Source organism: Lipotes vexillifer, unplaced genomic scaffold (genome assembly GCF_000442215.2).
Source record: "Lipotes vexillifer unplaced genomic scaffold, Lipotes_vexillifer_v1.1 scaffold139, whole genome shotgun sequence".
Lineage (NCBI taxonomy): Eukaryota > Metazoa > Chordata > Mammalia > Artiodactyla > Lipotidae > Lipotes > Lipotes vexillifer.
Window position 1 is genome coordinate 1,103,141 of NW_006793370.1, and position 14,711 is coordinate 1,117,851.

At 40.5% G+C, this 14,711-nt stretch overlaps 1 protein-coding gene across 1 annotated transcript in view; it reads right to left on the reverse strand.

Annotated features, from left to right (window-relative positions):
- The window catches only part of USH2A (usherin), a 773,469-nt gene that overhangs the window by 450,849 nt on the left and 307,909 nt on the right, over window positions 1-14,711 (reverse strand). The window contains exons 27-29 of the mRNA XM_007466317.1: window positions 13,376-13,579; window positions 13,181-13,261; window positions 10,370-10,564 (exon numbers count right to left, since the gene is read on the reverse strand). Of these exons, the coding sequence (XP_007466379.1) occupies window positions 10,370-10,564; window positions 13,181-13,261; window positions 13,376-13,579 (480 nt within the window). The remainder of the gene's footprint in view (window positions 1-10,369; window positions 10,565-13,180; window positions 13,262-13,375; window positions 13,580-14,711) is intronic.

A 14,711-nucleotide genomic window follows, 5' to 3' on the forward strand; every position in this document is an offset into this window, starting at 1 on the left:
CTGCTGAACGGAAACCAAACTAGATGGCTGATGCTCCAGCAGCCATTTTGGACCACGAGGCAGAAGTCTTGTCTCTAAGGATAGCATAGCAAAACGATGAAGAGTGTGGATCCCTGGCACTGTGAACATCCACCCCTACACTGACCAACTGCGAACACCTATTATCAGAGAGGGAAAAAGTTAATTTTGTTGAAGTTGCTGTTATTTGGTGTTCTCTGCCTCTCAAGAAAAAAATAATAAAAAATGAAAAACCTGTCTCTACTCTTTCTGCCCCGTAAAACACTCATTTTTAATATAATATTATACTTTAGAGAAAGTACTGCTTGTTATGTATATTTTACCATTAATTTTAAAAATCAGGAAAAAAAAGCAGATTGTAAGAGTAGGATCTAGCACTAACCCAGAACATAGTAGATAATGGTTTTGTTTTTAATAAATGAATAGTTTCTGCTCTGTGTCATTATCAGCTTTGCAGCAGCATGGCTTCCATTATTTTAAATTGCAAATATATAGTCCCTGAGCTTCATTATGAGGTGTAAGTTTTGGAACTAATTTTTAGATTCTATTCATCCTATCAACATTTTTTCCCCATTGGGAATAGGTATGTTAAGTTCCAAATATATATCTAAGTTGTGGTAGTTCTGCATATTATTTCATAAAATTAGAGAACTATAGAACTGCAGAACCAGTAGTTCAAAACTCAACTCAGCACGATAAGACGATAGTAACATTACTCTAACTACAGGGTTAGCACCAAAACCCTGCAACCCCCAAACCCTGTTTCTTTATCCCTTCCTTCATTCCTTCAAGAAAAGTGTATTGATTACCTACCTTGAGCAAGTTACTAAACAAGACTTAAAATAAATATAAAACATGATACTTGTCCTCTGGGAGCTTACTGTCTAATGAAAAAATAGAATGGGTGTCCAAAGAGCAGCCACAGGCAGTTTTAACAACTGTGGAGTAAGACTTCTCAGCTGAATAGAAAAAAAATTACATGGCAGGGAAGTTTTTATTACAGTAATCTCTCTGCAGGCTTCTCAGGCAAGTATAGTAATTATACATATATATAATATATAACAAATATATACGTATATACGTATATGCGTGCATATACATACACATAAAGAATAGAATCTTACTTATGGATGGACTAATGGTTGGGGTTAAGTTCCAAAGTCGGGCATAAGGCAAAAATCACTCATGATTTAAAGTCCCCTTGACAACTCCTTATACGGCCCATAAAGTACAGTGTATTTGATTTTGGGTATGCCTCTAATTCTTCATTAATCAATGATTCTCTACGGCTCTTAGTTCTTCATTCTTTTTGTAGACACCCCAATGGTGTCTACAAACAAGAGTTTCCCTTTTCTGTCAATAGTTGGGAAACCCTAAAATTATTCACACATTCTTTCCTTCTAACAGGTACTGATAGGTTCAGGATTGGATAGCATCCTTTGCCTCTAAGATTACTTTAAGAGTTTTTTCACTCTGTTTTTTCATGCCTTCCCCACCTCCAAGGTGTGTGGTTAAATGTATGTAACTGAAATACACAGATGAGACTTCATTACGAGATTAATTACAGTTATATTGCACGCGTGGAATTGCACTGGTCTCTTTCTTCTCTGGATCTAATGGGCATTTTGCATTTTGTATATAAATAGAGAACTCTCTGCCTTTCTAATGGGCATCATGGCCTGGGGGCTGAGAGGGTTGGGTTTGTTAGAAAGGCAGAATCTCACACCACAGTCCCAGACCTACTGAATCAGAATCTGCAGTTTACAGAGATCCCAAGTAATTCTCACCTCCTTTGCACTAGCAGCTTTCAGAAGCACCGCACTTAAGGGTCAGGGGCCCTACTTACACTGCCTCTATTTCTTCACTTGCCCTACCACCGTTCTGTCCACAAAGCTAATGCTGTTGGAACAAGGGGCAGGAACAAACAAAGCAGGGGTAAATTCAAGCCCAGCAGGTGAAAATGATCCCTTCTCACCTGGCCACACCCCTCACCCCAGTGGTTTTTAACATGTGGTCCACTGACCTCTGCAAGAGCACGGACTAGAACACTTGGTAAAGGCAGATTTCTCGATCCTAGCCCAAATACACAGACTCTTGTGCATGGAGCCCAAGAATCTGCATTTTATAAGCAATCCAGGAATCACCTTATGACCAGTAGAGCTGAGACTCACTAATTATTACTACTAGCTGTGGAAGAGACAGAAAAATGAGAGACTTTCAATATGGAACCTACTTGTTTCAGGTAGAAGAAAATGAATATCTACTGTACATGAGGACTGAACCAGTTTTCAGAGCAAAAGCTATATTATCAGTTGCATTATAAATTGTCTTTCTTTTTTTTCCATAAATTTAGATTTATGTGGGTCATCTGAAAGATTATTATTATTGGTTCATCAGCTAAGCTATAGTAAAAAATAAATATGATTATCATTACCCGAAGAAGGAATATAACTCCTAGAGTTTAGCTCAATGTAATGCAACAATAAAACTGAGAAAATATCTTCTGTGTACCAAGTACATTCCTAGCACTATGCCAGGTGCTGTACTAATCATGCCGATAATTAAGTCTACATGTTGAAGCATCTTCAAGAAAGAAATAAAAAAAAAATTGTATATGTGCAAATTCTTGAATGCATTCATTCTTGACAGAATTTCAAATCAGATTGGCAAGGGTCTTTCTGAGCAGCCCTGGGTTTGAAGGGAAATGCCAGGGCTGTCTCTCTGGGCAGCAGCTCTGGACATTGAAAGTGCTGGAGGGAAACTCAGCAGGAGCTACTCAGAGTTAACTGGAGCCCTTTGCAACTAGTCTAAAGATACACTGGAGTGATAACTGCAGGGCTTTCTACCCTGAGGCTCCAGCTGAGAAAATGAACTTTCAAGAACTCCCTGCTCTGAACCCTGGCCTTCGGAGGGCACAGAATCCAGACTCTGCGGCCCAAAGGGGCCCATTTGTACCTGAGTGGGGCTGTTAACCCTTGGACTCTCCATGCTACTGGGATTTATCACATTTAATCCTCCAGTAGCCAAATTCATGAATGGTGAATATTCTGTCTCACGCTTCTATTGTTCCCGCTCTCTTAGTTAATATTCCTCTTTTTATTTTCTTTTGCCTTCTGCATTTTGTTAAGTCTGACCATAATTTCCCATTTCTTCCCAAGAACCATTTCACTTCAGTTTTTGTTGTCCTGTGATTTTCCTTTGCTAATTTTATCACTTACTTTTAATAGCTCATCAATTTTTTTTTTTTTTTTTTTTTTTTTTGCCGTACGCAGGCCTCTCACTGTTGTGGCCCCTCCCGTTGCGGAGCACAGGCTCCAGACGCGCAGGCTCAGCGGCCATGGCTCACGGGGCCCAGCCGCTCTGTGGCATGTGGGATCTTCCCGGACCGGGTCACGAACCCGTGTCCCCTGCATCGGCAGGCGGACTCTCGACCACTGCACCACCAGGGAAGCCCTCATCATTTTTATATAGGCATTTCTCTTTCTTTTTTTTTTTTGTCCTGTATTTACAAGTTGCAGTTGGGAGGTGGAAGTTGTCATAAGAACTTCTGGTTAAAATTGAGACTCAATCACCGGTGTCAAACAGTGATCAGTGTTTGAACAGTGTTTCCCAATGCTGGCTGTACAACAGAGTTACCTGCTGACACTTTTAAAATACCAATACCCAGGCTATATTCTAAACCAAAACGTCAGACACTGCAGGTGAGACCTGGGCATCAATATTTTTTAAAGCTCCCCAGGTGGGTCAGTGTGCACCCATGGTTAAGAACTACTACCTTATAAGAATACCAAGGAGGGGCTTCCGTGGTGGTGCAGTGGTTAAGAATCTGCCTGCCAATGCAGGGGACGTGGGTTTGACCCCTATTCCGGGAAGATCTCACGTGCCACAGAGCAACTAAGCCCCTGTACCGCAACTACTGAGCCTGCACGCTAGAGCCCGCGAGCCACAACTACTGAGCCCACACGCTGCAACTACTGAAGCCTGCATGCCTATAGCCTGTGCTCCACAACAAGAGAAGCCATCACGGTGAGAGGCCCACACACCGCAATGAAGAGGGCCCCCCGCCACCGCTCACCACAACTAGAGAAAGCCCGCGTGCAGCAACGAAGATCCAACAGAGCCAAAAATAAAAGACAATAAATAAATTTTTTAAAAAAAGACTGAAGTAGAAGAATTAAGTACTCGTCTCAGAAGATTCAAACAGCAGAATCGATACTGCCAAAATCAGAAAATGAAAAAGGAAAAAAACTATGAAGCAAAACCCCAGAATTCAGAAACTGAATAGTATAAAGATAACAATTAATTCATTGAACATTTACTATGTGCCTGTTTATCAGCAAAATATTCTATGGAGGTAATTCATTGTTTTTTTTTTTAATCTTTGCAACAATTCCATAACATGGAATTGGGGGTTTTTACCCCCAGTTTATATATGAGGAAACTCCAGTACAGTGATACGTTTTTAAATTTGCCTGAGATCAGACAGTTGATAAGTGACATCATAGATCATAGTCAATCATCATAGACTGATTTGACTCTGCAAGCTGTGCCCTGGACTGCTAAAATGAGGAGGACAAACCGGGAAGAAATATACAATATTGGAAACTGTTATTTCTTACCAGAAGTAATGATGATATACACAACAGCAAACTTTCCAAGCCAAAGAAAGACCCAATTGTGAAGAAAGAAGAGCTCATTATATAACAGAAAAAAAATGTAATGAAAAGAAACCAACACATTTTATGATCACTTACTTGGTTAAGGACCCTATGTGAACCAACAAACCTAAACTGTCTTATACATCCAATATCAGTATTGTTCATTCAAATAAATACCACTCTAACAACCAAAAATTAAACATAAAAATCTCAACAAATGTCACCTCAGAAACGCTAAAGGGGGATTACTTTCAAGATCAATAGCAAAACTACTCATGAACTACTTTACTGTCCTCTCTCTTGGTACCTTGTTATCTCAACTAATTGGCAAAGCAGCTGCCACCAACCAATCTCCACACTCCTAACATCTCCACCAAATCCAGGTTTCTGGCTCTCTACTTTCTCCGCCCTCCCCCCTCACTTTCTAGTATTCTTTTTTCTTTACTGTGAAATCTCTGACTTTGATACTTACTCAGCCTGGCTTTGGGGCTTTTCAGTTCACACTCCCCTCCCTCAATAGACTGATTCGTCACAATAAAAGTCCACCTGGCAGTACCAGAGTTCTCCACAATCGTTAAGACTACCTCCTATGTACTTCCTTTTCTGTTCATTTCACAACTGTGAGCAACAGATACATCTTTAAAACCCTTTGGGGGGAAGAAAGTTAAAGAATTCATAGTCCACACAGGCAAGAACAGAAATAAAGGAATAACAACAACAACAAAAAGTACTGAAACACAATAACAAACAAAACTGGAAAGCACGAAATATGATGACAGAAATAAGAGCAAAATCAATTGTATAAATCATAAAAATAAATGTGAGTTAAACTCCTCTACTAAAGTACAGAGAATTTTAAGTTGAATGTAAAACTAAATCAAACTAGATTCTATTTACAGAGATACACTTAAAGCAATGTGACTTTAAAGGTTAATATACAAATGATGAATGTAAAAGTAATAAGAAAAAGAAAAATACAAACAAAAAGCAAGTCACCAAAGAAAGGGACAAATCCAAGAAATTGACCAAGTTGCAATAATTGAGAGTTTTCCCTTAGTTTTTTACACATTGGGTATATAAAAATAAATAACAGTTGGTCAGTGGCGCCCTAATTTTCTTCTCTCTGTACACCATTCACATGCTTGAAATATCCTACAGTAACATCCAATAGTTTATCATACTGGTTTTCGATCTCAGGGGTCCTCTCTCCTCCAGAAAGATACCCTTCAGAATCGGCGAGGCTGGTGTAATTTGAGAAGCCTCCCTGCCCCCCCGTTTCTGATTTGATCTTACCTCAAATTTAGAATTACTAATTCAGAGGATATGCATCATATATATGTGTGTGTGTGTGTGTATATATATATATATATATATATATAATCAATATGGTATATCTAATATAAACAAATATTAGTCTACCCTGAATGGCGAGGATAGGCTTTTTTTTCATATTACCCATAGAAAACTAACAAAAACATTCAAAGGTGTTACATTAACTCTAGAAAATGTTCTTTAAAATCTGCACATAAAAATGTAAATCAAAATAGATGAAAAACGGGGGCATTGCCACACATAAGGCAAACATAAGTATAATATTCTTCATACGTAAAGAGATATTTAAATCAATAAGAAAAATGTGACTCCTCCAATAGAAAAATTGAGGATGGAATGTGCTAGGTATGTCATAAAAGAAGTACAGATTACCAGTAAACAATGAAAATACTTAATGCCTCTAGTCATCTAAATTTGAGGTAAGATCAAATCAAAGTAATATTCTGATATATTTGGAAAATTTACAAAGTTTCTTTTACCTGTAAAACTTGTCAACTAGGATGAAATGAAAAATAAAATCTTGCATTCTGCTTGCTGGTGGAGTATAATTTGCACAGTCTTTTTGGCAATTATTTGGCAACATAAAAATAACTAACCTTTGTTAAGAAATTACCATATGTTAAGCACTGTGCTACGTGCTTTAAAAACATCTGATAGTTAACATTTATACAGTGCGATCCGATCCGTGTGTCATGTACTGTCCTGTGTGCTTTACATATACATGGATTCATTTAATCCTCACAGGTATCCTATGAGGTGGGCAGTTATTTCATTCTCAATTTACCCATATGGAATCAGAAGCACGGAGATGTTAATTAATTTGTCCAAGTTTGCACAGCTGAAAATTGTTAGACTTGGAATATCATCTCACTTAATATCTTTAATATTCTTCTGAGGTTAATATTATTCTCCCATTTCATAGGTTAAGACACTAAAAAAAGATCCAGGAGAATACATAATTTCCCCAAAGTCACAGGGAGGGTAGGAAGCAGAGGTTTGCATCAATGCGTGCTTGACCTCAAAGTCCAAGACTGACTAATGCTTTAAGAGAATCTGACCTAGTTGTTCCATTTCAAGGGGTTTATCCTACTGTCATTGTCAGGAATTCTTCCAAAGATTTACATACAGACTTTTAAAAAAATCATATTAATTATAAGAGCAAAAATTGGCAATCCAGAAAATAAGAGGAGACTGAGACAAAATGAATTTGGGAGAGAGGCAGTGGAAAGCAACTGAAGAATTCTAAAGAGAGAGCCATGATGTTTGGTTGTGCAGTGGATTAGAGTCATGGGCGGGGGGCTGTTCATGAGATAGGAGAGTACTGTAGTTGTCCAGGTAAGAGCTTGGAATGGTTTGGCTTGGACAGTAGACAGGGGAGAGATGGATCAATTTAGCACATAGTTTAGAAAATGCAATCATTAAACAACATGGATATATGAGGTATGAACAGAATGTAAAAGTTGAGAAAAATTCTCAAGCTTAATTAACTGGGTGGCTGGAGGTGTCATTTATTGATATTGGGAATGCAGGAGGAGGACTTCAGTTTGGAGATGGTAAATTTAGAGATTACGAGAAATCAACTGGAAATGTCAATTTTTCCAAATGTCTGCTGGATACACACATTTGGAAGTCTGGGTAGGACTTGCCTTTAGGAGTCAATAGTGTTTGTAGGATACTGGAGGCTTTGTGAGTCGATGATTTTCCTGCAGCAAGATCGTAGGGAAAAAAAATTAGCAAAAGAGAGAGGGAAAAGGTCCCGGATCTAAACCCTGCGGTTCTCCAAAATGCAGAGTTAAGCTTCAGAGGGAGTGGGCAAAGGACACTGAGAAAAGGGCGCCCAGAACCAGAAGGGTCAGAGAAGCGAAGAAACATTTCAAGAGACAGCAAAAAAAATCCACAGTGTAGAATGCTATCGAGCTGTGGAACCAGGACTGTAAAGTGTTCTTTGGATATTTAAACATGGAAGTTGTTGGTGTCCTCAGCAAGGCAAGTGAGTGGAAGGCAGACCGCGTGAAGAAATGGGAACAAGGCCACAGATGCTTTTTGGTAGAGGCACGTTTGGGAAGAGGAGAGAGGGCACAATAGCTGGATGGGACTTTAGATCAAAGGAAGATTTTTGTCACTGCTTTGGGTTTGTTTGTGTTTAACAATGGGTGTTGACAGATGGAGTCTGAATGACCTTGGGCAGAATCCAGCTGGGCAGTGGCTCTAGCTTTGGCATGCACCAGCATCACAAGAGGAGGGCTTGTTAAAATGGGGATTGCTGAGCTCTACCCCACAGCTTCTGATTCAGCAGGTGTGGGTGGCCTGGAGAATTTGCATTAATAAAAAGGTCCCAGGTGAGGCTGTTGATACAGATCCAGGGACCACACTTTGTGAACAACTACAGGAGACAGAGGTTAAAAATATGTGAAAGGAAGAAAGACCACCAGTAACAGGTCTAAAAAGGCAAGAGGAGTTGGGGTCCAGAGGACTTCTGAAGATTTTATTTTTGATAGGATAAGGGAAGCTCTGTGAAAATAGGAAGGAAAAGAGAGGAAGGTAAAAAGTAAAAATAATAATGATGGCAAATGCCTATTATATGCCCCCAAACTATTAAAATGTCTTAGCATTCACTAATTCACTTAACCCCCAATAACAACCCTATCAGCCAAAAAAAATGCAATTAATGCATATATTTGGTAGTAAGAAAGTGACAGAAATTCTTTATGATAGATTCTGGAGTTTTTTTGATATCTAAGATGATCTAGTATATAAGACTATCAGCTGAGTGTGATAAGGAAGGCAGGTTAGCATTTAGATAGTTTGGAAAAACATAAAATATCTAATGAGGAGAATGGCAGAAGGCAATTACAGACATATGGTAGGACTGGTGTCGTTACTGAGTGTCCACCTGAAAATGGGGATTGAGACTTTTTAGTGATAAATTGCTCATTGTTTTCCAGCCCACTTAGCTGCAATGCTGCAGCCTGGGCAAAGGCTTAATCAGATTGGGTTTTTATCGGATGGGTAAAATAAGGGAGGAAGGAAGTGAAAGATACCAGTTTTTTTTGTTTTTTGTTTTTTTACTGGTTGTGTATTTGGGCTGTAGATTCTAAGGAATCTAAAAAACCTGAAGTAAAGTGTGAGAGAGCTGACCGACAGATGTGTTAGAAAGACAATTAAGGCTACTTTAAAATCCATCAAATTTGTCAAGTTATGAAAGTCTTTGACAGAGGAAAAATACTTTTTTCTATTGAATTTGTTGACGCATTTTACTTTTTTTTTTGGTCAAAGGCTTAAATTTGACTTTCCATTTAAATGGGCCTTAACATTTCATGAGGCTGAAAACTGCTTTCTTACTACACGTGCGGGACTTCGAGCACGGCACCTTGCGCGATGTGCCTGAGTGTATTTCACTCCGGCCGTTCTGCACGGCGCGCGTGCAGCACCGTGAGAAATTGATTCGCTGGCTTGTCAGTCAAACTGCTGGTGCTCTAGTACTCCTCTACCTTGACATAATTAGGTTTAATCAACAATTTTACAATAAATAACAGTGCTGTGAACTTGGGCTAGTCCCAATGAGCGAACTTTTGCATGGTGAAATAGGTCGCTGGCCCCATATGTACACATAGGATTGCTAAAAGATACATCTTTGGGCTTCCCTGGTGGCGCAGTGCTTGAGAGTCCGCCTGCCGATGCAGGGGACGCGGGTTCGTGCCCCGTTTCGGGAAGACCCCACATGCCGTGGAGCGGCTGGGCCCGTGAGCCATGGCCGCTGAGCCTGCGCGTCCGGAGCCTGTGCTCCGCAACGGGAGAGGACGCAACGGTGAGAGGCCCGTACATCTTTTTAGGATGTATAAAGATCCTAGGTACAAGGACCTGATTAAGGGCACGAGGGCCCTGTGACCTAATCTTTTGGGGATGGCGAGAATATCATCCTTGTAATGAAGCTATCCATAACAGCCCATAACCATTACAGAATTATCCTTTCCAACCGAGGTGGACAGAGGTGTCCATATCATTAGATGATCCTTGTTTTTTGTTTTCTGTTTTTGCGGTACGCGGGCCTCTCACCACTGTGGCCTCTCCCGTTGCGGAGCACAGGCTCCGGACGCGCAGGCTCAGCGGCCATGGCTCACGGGCCCAGCCGCTCCGCGGCATGTGGGATCTTCCCGGACCGGGGCACGAACCCGCGTCCCCTGCCTCGGCAGGCAGACTCTCAACCACTGCACCACCAGGGAAGCCCAATCCTTGTTGTTTTGAATCAGGCAAAATATAGGAATCTTTAATGCGTTGGGGAAAAAGCCTTGAAGGACGTTTTTATTTAAAGTCAAACCGAAAAGAAAGTGAGACCTACTGCCTTGAGGAGTCGCCTTTACCTGTGTAGGTGCTGGTATCAACAAGCTCAGAGCTGGCAGAGGGCAGGTGGGGTGGACCGGTAGCATCTTCACTGTAGGCTCTCAAAATGTACTTCTCAATTACACCTCTAACCACAACAGGTTCATCCCAGGTCACCTCGATGCTATAGCCGTTTATGCTGCGGGCTCTTGAGGGAGTTGGCACACTTTGTGGAGCTGTGAAAGGATAAAAGAGAAAATAGGGGAAACGGCAGTTCCGAGAAGACTATTGCTCGTATTCTTCACTTTTAATGGCCGCAGTAAATCAGACTCAACCATTAGCATAAATACAATTTATTAGAGTTGTAACTTTTCAGCACTGATTTAATATGACTGCACATCTTGAGCCATTCAGTTTAAGCGATATTTCAAAACCATCAAAACTCCATTGACATCACGTTCTTTCAAGCCTAGTCCAGGTTTTCCAAAAACATTGAATGTATCCGACATGTTTTAAACATCACTCATAAAGAAGGAGGTGGATGGTAGGCAGATAACAAGTTCAAACAATATAATGATGTACCCCTTTGAAGCAAGATAATTAGACTGTTATTATACATAGTGGTTTGACACTTTTATACTGTCGATGTATTAGCCAAAAAATATCACAAATGTGGTGATTGTATTGTACTTGAAGGTCTGATCCCGTTTGCCAGATTCAATTGTTTTTCCAACTAATTTTAAAAAAGCAAAGTTCTACCAGATAGGAGATATTCCTAATTGCATTTAGGCGGGGTACAGGAGCTGGTGCCCTTGAGATTCTACAAAATCATTCTCCTTGGAGCATCACAAAATAACACCACCAAACGAGGCAAGTTTAAAGGAACTTGCCGCAAAACCTCACTTATGAGCCAAATGCCCCAATTTAAAAAAATCTATAACCTTTAATTATTAATTAGATATTTCTACGGTTCTGACCGGTAACGACTTCAGCACAGCTGACTGCACCGGGAACACTGAGAAAAGGCCCAAGCAACTTCATGGCAGGATGATGGATGAGAGACAGGCTCTGACCGCTCCTGGACTCCTGAGCCCTGTCGATGGAGGATCACTCTGGTTTCCCCCCATCAAACAGCCTCCTTCTCTGCCTTTACTGTTCAGGCCAATAAAACAGGGCAGTTTTAAGGGAAACAGTGTGAACGTAAAGGGATATGAGGAAGCACAGCGGAGGAGATCCACTGCCTGGGCAGGTAAAACGCCACGGGCACCTCCGGAAACACGCAGGCTACGCCGTCAAGTTGCAAGTAATGGCACAGTGGGAGTGAGTTTGATTTTATTAGTTCCGAAACGTGGTACAGAGCGAAGTAGAGTCCTGTCTAACAGATGGTCTTCTCATAAGGGACAGAGCAAAACTGACTCAAAAATAATTAAATAGTGCAAGTATTCTCCAACCCTTGGGAGCATGTAGCTGCTTGGTGTTGTGGTCAGACTGTAAATATGAAGTTATGGCGTAAGACTTTGTGGTCAGATCATTGCTATAAATTCAGAGCTCTATTTGCATACTTTCTCGGTGGTACTCAAAATGGAGACTATTAAGCTATGTAAGTGGTGCACTTTCTAGACACCTATTTACGTTGTTGAATTAGACTGAAAGCAGCCTTTATAGTATATTTGTTAATAAAGTAGAGAAGTGTGAGATAGGGGCAGAGGACATGCCAGTAACAAATGAATATTTTACGTCAGAGCTTTTTCCAAGCTCTAAAGTTGAAAAGGATTTTAAGGGATCATTCCGTTCATTGTCTTGCCTATAAATAGATGATGATTTAAATCATCCTGGAAAAGTGTCAAGTTGGCCTCTTCTGGAAGATCTGTAGGCAGACAGCTTTGCAAATTCTTATTAGTAGCCCATCTCAGTACTTAATTATCTTTCAGATTAAAAAGATTCCTCAAAGGATGCCTGTGTTAGTAACCTGTTATTGATAATAAGTATGAGAGGGTATCTTGGTAAAACACACATCTTTAGACAAATCGTGACTTGCTAAGGATAATTTTCTTCAAGAGGCACAAGCATCAATCATATGGAAACGTATTTGTCTTCCTGACAAATAAATATTTTCTCCAAAACGGCAGAAGGCTACTGATTTCACAAAACTTTTTTTAATGAGTGCCTCCCTGTGATGGTAATATGTGAAAAGATTCTGTGGTCACTGTCAGAAGGACAAAGCACTTATAAATCAGTTATCTGAGATTAGCTCTAATATAGTAGTCTGTTGCCTCTTTGTTTCCCCATTCAACTCAAAACAAACAAACAAACAAAAATTAGACCACTCAGCAATTTCTATCACGGGAGAGTCATTCTAAGACCCTAATAGTAAGCACCACGGCAAACATCTGCCATGATGTGATAAAAGACACATCCGCTTCCAACCAGGGTGCAGGTTTCAAATGTGCTCTCCACTGGGGAGGCAAGGGTCTATCACCCCTACCTAAAGGTAATCCTGACTTTAGCTTTTCGGGGTCTAAGCAGTTGGTAAAGGTTTCCTATTCTTAGATAAATTACAGTCGATGTGGGCCTATTTCATCTTTAAGAGCAACCTGAACTTACTTCCTTCTGCATCTGAAGAGGAAAGAATCAAGCCTGAAAAAAATCCTTATTAAATACTTGAAAAATCGAAAGCAAGGATCTGTTAAGCATTTTTACCAACGACGGGTGCCTTTGCAAACCAGGGCGTGCTCTGTCACAAGATTATAAACATACTGCTTGCTTCACGGGTGAGAGTCCTTCCTTTTCTTTACATGCGCTAACGTGTGCGTTTGTGTGCACATACACGTTTTAAGATAAATAGTGTTTACCTGCTCCTGTTGTACGGCCCCGACTCCAGTCGCTAGGTACTGAACCTCCTTCGTGGGAGGCTGTTACTCGATACAGGTATTCTTAAATGGAAGTAAGAAGTATAAGGTTAACATATGACTCATGTAGGCTGGCAGGGAGGGAAGATGGGACGACGGGACGCGGGACGTTGAATTTGGAGCATTTCCACATTTTACCTGTGAAAGGCTGGAGGCCACTCTCGTCAACGCTCTGCCCTCCTCCGCGATAAACCGGGATGGAGTCACTTCCCCTGCAGTTAACAGCACTGTCAGTTGACAGGCATCCATCCAGATTGACTCTGATAGCACCGCTGGACACAGATGCCAAGTTAACGACAGCACCCTGTGCAAATTGCACATCTTTCATGCAACCACCGAAACCTAGCAAATAGTAAGGGATGAACGTCACATAACGGGCTTGAATCTAATTACCAATCATTTTCTGCCTCCTGTAGTACTACGGTTTGATGAAATTGTGCAAGGTGGGGGGGCTTTAAACACAATTTTTAAACTTCCAAGTCTCATTTGGGAGATCCTTTATGCCTCCCCCTGCTTTTTTTTTTCAGGCTAAGCTGTTGCAGGAAATAGTTATATTTATGTTATTTTGAAAAAATATATAAGCTGATAATTGTAATTTGACTGAATTCGATTCAACTGAAAAGTATGTATTATATCTCTTTAGGAACACATTTTTATGTTTATTCCCATGAAATAAAATTTAGGCAAGTACACATTATCATGAGGGGGTATCTACACGTCCCTCAATCCTGGAAAATTAAGTTACCTGTACAAGTCAGTGTCTAAGTGCAAGAAAATAGTATTTTAATGAGCATGATTATTCAAGAAGCTCATTGGGGAAAAAATACATTTTGAGGTTCCTATGAATAGTAGGTGGAAGAATATAGTCTCGAAATATACTAAAATCCTGAGATATTGCTACGAATTCTGTAACGATCATTTCACAGACAGAGAACGAATCCCAGTTAAATCAGGGAACAAGGGAGCTACGACTGTGCTCTACCATTTTCACTGAGTTCCATAATCTCGACTGTGTAAAACGATCACCAGTTTTAGGTTCATGTTCTCATGACAGGGACCAAATTCAGCTCTGGCAACAGCAACACGGGAGGTTTCCTGGAATGTGTATTCTACTCAGTCAGCTTTAGAATGACCATGGGGCATTCAGTTCTGGGAAGTTTAACAGAGAATGTGGAGGAGGTGGGTTTGAAGTGTGCACTGCTTTTTTTTTTTTAGAGAATCATAGGGCATCCTGTCAGCCAGGGAACAGCAGTGGCTTTGAACAACTTGCTATTTTGTGTAAACAGAGATCAGTTCTGTGTGGTTTGGCAGTACTCTGCTCAGAAAACTGCCCACAATTGTCAAAGAAGGGACAAACAGACTGTGTTTGAGATCGCTGGAGCACACACTCTCTTTCTTGAACAAAACACTGTCAAGTCTGAAAGGACCCAAACACACGATTAGTTCTTTTCAAGATGAAAGCACATCAGCAGGA